Source organism: Mytilus edulis, chromosome 1 (genome assembly GCF_963676685.1).
Source record: "Mytilus edulis chromosome 1, xbMytEdul2.2, whole genome shotgun sequence".
Classification (NCBI taxonomy): Eukaryota; Metazoa; Mollusca; class Bivalvia; order Mytilida; family Mytilidae; genus Mytilus; species Mytilus edulis.
In genome coordinates, this window is record NC_092344.1 from 108,781,223 (window position 1) to 108,787,442 (window position 6,220).

General features: G+C 35.4%; 1 protein-coding gene across 1 annotated transcript; it reads right to left on the reverse strand.

Moving 5' to 3' along the window:
• Positions 1-3,082: 3,082 nt before the first annotated feature.
• LOC139520421 (uncharacterized) lies at positions 3,083-5,064 on the reverse strand. Its single transcript, XM_071313019.1, has 2 exons — positions 4,535-5,064; positions 3,083-3,898 (listed from the first exon to the last, which is right to left on the reverse strand). The coding sequence occupies exons 1-2, from the start codon at positions 4,884-4,886 to the stop codon at positions 3,441-3,443; spliced, it is 810 nt and encodes a 269-aa protein (XP_071169120.1). The 5' UTR covers positions 4,887-5,064; the 3' UTR covers positions 3,083-3,440.
• Positions 5,065-6,220: the final 1,156 nt, after the last annotated feature.

Here is a 6,220-nt window from a genome sequence, read left to right on the forward strand (position 1 = left end):
TAATACTTAAACAGACAAAATCAAAACAAACAAAACAATGATTAACTAGAGCTATCTGCATAGCGGGTCATTCATTTTATATAACCATTGCCTCTGCTGTGTCAGTTTGACAGAATAATACATGCTTTTGAACAAAGTCTAAGGGTTTTGTTAACATAAGTTCTCTAGAGAACAGTTGTGCTCAAATGCAAATAACTGTTATAGGGGTCAAGGTCAGAGTGACATTATTTTGGTATTTCACAAATCTCGATACTATGATGCATCTACAAGCAAAGTTTTGTCAATCTCAGTGCTATAATACAAAATTCATGCACTGTACACAAAAAGGACAATGTATCACTAACATAGCTGTCAAGGTCAGAGTGACGTTGACTGAGTGATATATGATAAACCCCATCTAATGTTGCATCAGCTTCCCAGTTATGTCAACCTAAGTTATGATACAAAAGTTTTGAGCCAAACGCAAATCCGACAAGGTTTTACAACCATAGGCGGCAAAGTTCAATGACCTAACTTCGATATAATTGATATGACAGACATACAGCCCATGCTGCAAATGCATACATTGTATCTAGTTTTGTTTAACCAAAGTTTGTGTGCAAAAGTTAAAAACTGGATATGAATTGAACCAGGATCTATGGGGTCAAATGTCAAACTCAAGGTCAGAGTTAACAAAAATACGATGAATGTGCATACCAGGTTTTATCATTGAAAGTTCCATTGAACAAAAGTTATATTCTGGACAAGAAGAGAGATGGGTAGACAAAAGGGACAAAGCGATTCCTATATATACTCTCAAATTTTTTTTTTTTAGCAGGGGTATAACTACAGCATACTGAAAGAGGGTTTGGCAGGTACTGAAAGCAATCTCAAAGTACCCAAACTGCTTACAAATATCTTCCCAGCTAACACTCTTATATTGTTGGCTGCACTTCCCAAAAGATCTAAGACAGCAACGTCAACAGAATAGAAAGACACAATTTTGTGTAATGCCTAAAACAAGCTACATTTCAAGTAGAAAAACAAACGAAAAATACAAATCTTGCTTTGCATTATAATAAAGGAAATTAAGGTTCGTCAGATGCAACAGTTGAACAATAATATAATTACCAAGAGTAATATAGTCATACTCTTACCACTATAAGCCACTATAAGCCAAAACATTTAAAATCCGGTAAAGTGATGAAAACGAGCATGGCAAGGATTGTTTTCTTACTATGTGCAATAAATAATGAAAATGGTGTAGATATATGTTTTATTTATTTAATTTTGTTGCCATCAGTTATATCATGTTTCCTGTAACAATAATAAGTTAACCATATTTCTCTCATATTGCTACCGGTATAGTTTTCTACAATTATTATCACTAAACCACACAACGAAGTCGATTTGTTTCGCCTGTGACGAAAGTCGCAGTATGAGAGACATTGGTATTACAACAGGCACTCGTCTCAGATTTTCACCCCTATATAAGGTATATTGGAAACAAAATTCTGAGACAAGTGCCTGTGGGTATTACTAGGAGCATACATATTCCCAGGTATTCACTGTCCAGCGGTGGAGGAGGCGTTAACTATTTGTTTCAGGCACGGATCCAGAGCTTGAAGAGGGGGGGGGGGGGAGAAATGTTTTTGAACATTAGAGAGGTTTTCTTGTTTTACCAAACCATATGTTTTTCAATAATTGGCACACTTTTTGTTCATGCGGCATATGGTTTACTCAAAAAACACTTTTTAGATTAGTTTAATTATTTAATTACAGATCGTAGCTACCCGTTTTGCAATTGCTGTATCAGCCCTTGCATCTATACCACTAACGTGTCTTATCATGTATGCTGGTAAAGTCTTGTGATCTTAATAAGGCTGTTTGGTGGTACTTTTTTTGTTTGTTTGTGTGATTAACATTCTGTGTTCACCATTTGCTTTACCCAATTCTGAACGTATTTTTTTTTTAAAACTGTCCGGGGTTGTCGTCAGTAGCGAAAAAAATCACAAAAATAGCAGTAAATTCCGTCTTTTGAAGTTGAATATACAATCCATGGGGTATATTGCAGCCAAGAATATAAGAAGCCGACGGTGTTTTAACATTTCTCGTTTATGAGAAAAGAAAGAACTAGGTGGATTCCAGTTTTAATTTAGAATGCTATACATTTGAGCACTAGGTACAGATGTGGAAATAAAGTTTGCAATATCCTTAATAAACAGTTTCTAGCTTTATATTTCAAAAGCTAGAAGATCTGGATGCTTCATATTTTGCCTGCAGGTACCTTATGTTACGAAGTTTTCGTCTTTCATATGTCCCCTATGTACTTGACCTTCATTGTATATATATGTTATTGTAGTTAGTCTTTAATTTGTTGCCATAACCATTTATTGTCAATGTGTTAGTGCTAATAAAGTTATCTTGACCTGTTTTTTCATCTGAATTTCAGGCTCAATCATTATGAGTACTAGGATAATCATATTTAGTATATTAGTCAGTCGTGGCAACATCTACGTGTCTGTCGGACAGGTTTAGCTGACCTCAACCTCCTTTCATGGATCTGTTATACGGGATTAGGTCTGTTTCTCAAATACTATAAGCAGTACTTAGTTCAACTATATATATGTGGTGTATGGAATGTCTGTACTAGGTACATGTCAGTCTGGCAGGTTTCATCTGACCTTGACTTCATTTGCATGGTTCATTTGTTAATGTGAAGTTTTGGTTTTTTTTTAGTCTATTTTCCCCATACAATAGGTCACACAAAACTATATTTTTTGTATGTAATGGGTGCATGTCAGTCTGGCAGGTCCCATCTGGCCTTGCTATTTATTTGGTTCATTTGTCAATGTTAAGTTGGGTTTAATGTGTCCATAATTTTTCAATTATTATAATCAAATTTCACTGTCTGTCTGAAAGCATTTATCTAACATGAGAGGAGGATTAAGGGGGCAGGGGATTCGGGACCCCCCCCCCCCCGTTTTGAGAAAAAAAATGGTTGCTTATATAGGGAACCACTGAAGCGTGACGAGATCGGGTCCCTTCTTATGCAGCCAGTGGGCCCCACTTATGAAAATTTCTGGATCTGCCACTGTCTCTGACTGAGTGAATTACTTGAACTCGAAAGGGAGCAAGAGTTAGACTGGGTGCGTCTCTTACCTCCACACCACCATATAGATTAGACTACAATTTGTGCAGCACAGTAGTGTCTAGATGATCAATCAAATACTAAATATGAGTTTCAACCTTACTTTGATGCATTCCCATCATCATATTACATGTAGTATAAGACGAAAACTTTTTATTGATAAACAAAACAAGAAAACTTAAATATAAACGTAATATATAGAAAAATCTCAAAATCTTATACCATTATGATTTTCTAGAAACTGCATGAGAAATGATCATAGTATTGTACATGTAATGCTAAACTGAAATCAAGCTCTTTTTCTTTTTTATTAATCGGATATTTTCCACCCAGAAAACGTAGACCACACATCATCATCGCTTCTTATGGAACCAACGCTCTGAAGATGGGAATTTGTGGATGTTCCTGTTCTAACATACGCAGTGCCTCCTTTTGTCATGTATACCAATGATATAGCAGTAACTCCATTGACCTGGTAGTCCTCAGACCCATCAACAAATGATTTTGAATGTACAGAATTATTAACAATTAGCTCCATAGTCGTCCAGCTACTAAGATAAGGATAAAGGGTATATGTTAACACATAGAGACCACTGACTGGACACGTAAAGACTCCAGTATTATTGTTGTATCCATGTCCATTGTTTATCCTCACATTACTAAATATTATTAGTTTATGTGCTGCCACTGGTTCGTTTGACCCCATGAAGGCATGGAAAGCTGTTCGTTTTCCGTCGTCTGTATTACCAGGTAAAAGAAGTCTTGTTTCTGAAAGTATAAGGCAGTGCTAAAAATTAAGTTTAAAGACAAAAGATGAGTTTCCGATAAATGGTTTGTACAAAACACATCAAAACTGTATAAAAAAAGAGAACTTAAGTATCGAAATGACTATAATATATAATAGGATAACATAACAGAAAACTGTTGAATGTTATTCTAGAATCAATTCAAACTTGTGTTAACTGATACTATATGAATTTACGCAGATTTCCCCAACACCCATATTTTGCATTGAGATATTCACACATGCAGTAGGAAATGAACATATCTTGTATTATTTATATGGTTCTAATGTTGACTCTGTAGACTAGAGGGGCATTTTAATCAGTGATTCTTGTAGCCAAAATATTTTGAAATTCAAAGTTATTAAATTAAAAAATATTAAAGAGCAATTATAAATCAAACAGCACAAAAACTAAAGCCAAAGCCGGGCAAGGAATAGCGAGGTATATATATTTCTTTATTTATAATAATTTCTAGAATTTTTAAACACCATTTTTTTTATAACACAATATCCTTATTCATGGTAGTACTGACTACTTGGAAGGTGATACTCTCAGGGTGCTAACATTCTACTAAGAGAGTTATGGACCCAGTGGTAGTAACAACTATAATTGTACAAACCTCTTTCAATATGGTCGTTCATTGAAACAGGCACCAATCCTCTTTTTGAATCAATTAGTTCAGGCGACTTCGAACCTTCTGCTTGTAGGATACTGTTCGTCACGCTCTTGCCAGGTATTAGTGTCTGTTTTAATGATAGGGTTTCTTTTGAATTTCTGTTGGTGTCATCCTTCAGGTCGGAAAGTTGAGTCTTCAATTGACCTATTTCTACCATTAGGTTAGTCACGATTGTCTCGAGTTTTGAAATTTTCTCCGACTGTTCATCGTTATTACCAATCAAGTTTCCATGCTGACTTGTAGACGTAGCAATTGTTAGAGAAAAGAGCAAAACTATTACGTACTTGATATCCATTTTGTCATAACCTTTGTCCAAAAGTAAGTCATATGATAATGGTTAACATGAAATTTTAAGGATATTCAGTACAACCATTGTAATCTCAGGTCCTTATCCGATATCAAAATGGACAAGGATATGAATAAACAAAGACAACAAAGTTTGGCTATGCGCTTTCAGAACAGACAAACAAACATCATGCTGAAAATAAAGCATTAAACCAAAAATAATGAACAGAAATTAACTGGTTTTGCAGGCAAAACAATGGCATGAGCTGCCAGACCAGGAATTAATCAAATTCTTGAGTTTGATTTAAAGCCATGATGATTGCTTACGTAGCTCATCTGGCAGCTCATTCCAAAGCTTAACACCCGCGTACCTTAAAGAGTGTAGGCCGTAACAATATGCAGTTGTTCTTACATGCATGTGGTAGGCCAGCTGCATGTTTTCTGGTATCTGAAAGGGTAAGTGTTTTCCTTTAACTGGTGTATTAAATCATGGAGACATACAGGAACACCTTTGTTAATAGTTTTGAAAACTTCAATAGCCAATGATGCCTTCTTTTTATCTTTAAAGATGGTAATATTGATTTGCAGAATAGATGATCTTCATAAGACTCTCATAACCTCAGTTCATAACTTGCTGAATAGTCTTCATGGATAAACCTTAGTGGTGGGTCTCATTGGGGTCTAAGCGTGACGCGGGATTGCCAATTTTTTGTAAGCGTGACACGTGAAAGTCAAATTATTGTGTCGGGAAAACGGGAAATGAGGGCTAGCGGGACCCGGGAAATGACAAAAAAATGAAAATTGCTTACGTACATAGTGTAAGCGGGATACGGGAATCTGACAAAACAGTAAGCGCGGGATCGGGGATCAGAACCCCCCAATAAGACACCCTTAGTGCTCTCTGGCTTGAATTTTCTCTATCTTTTTTTGTATTAACCTCCCCACAAAAGTGCCAAACTAGTTGGCAGTAATTTAGGTAGGACATTATGAAAGAATAATAAATTGTTAGGTGTTTTCCTCTTCTTTTTATTACATTTAGCTGTTAAATTGAATGCTTTTTTACATATTATAGTGACATCACTGAGTGACATGTTCATTGAAATTTAGTTTAAAATCTATTGTTACACCTAAAAGTTTAACTTTGTCTTCTCATTCTATTTCATTACCTTCTAATTTAAATTTTAGGTTTTTGTCCTGTAAAAGATACTTAGGGAGCTACCATTTGATATTTTTCACTCTATCCGGTGATGCCTTTTTTTTTATTAGTTTATCCGACTTTTTTTACCTAAATTGTCATCCTGCCTTTTTTTTTGCAAAGTGTCTCATCCTGCCTTTTTTTTTACT

Excerpts from the sequence above, each read along its gene's own strand:
- LOC139520421 (XM_071313019.1), bottom strand. The coding sequence starts at position 4,886 with ATGGATATCAAGTACGTAATAGTTTTGCTCTTTTCTCTAACAATTGCT. Across the intron at positions 3,899-4,534 it reads GAACGACCATATTGAAAGAG|AAACAAGACTTCTTTTACCT; the intron begins GTTTGTACAATT and ends TTATACTTTCAG.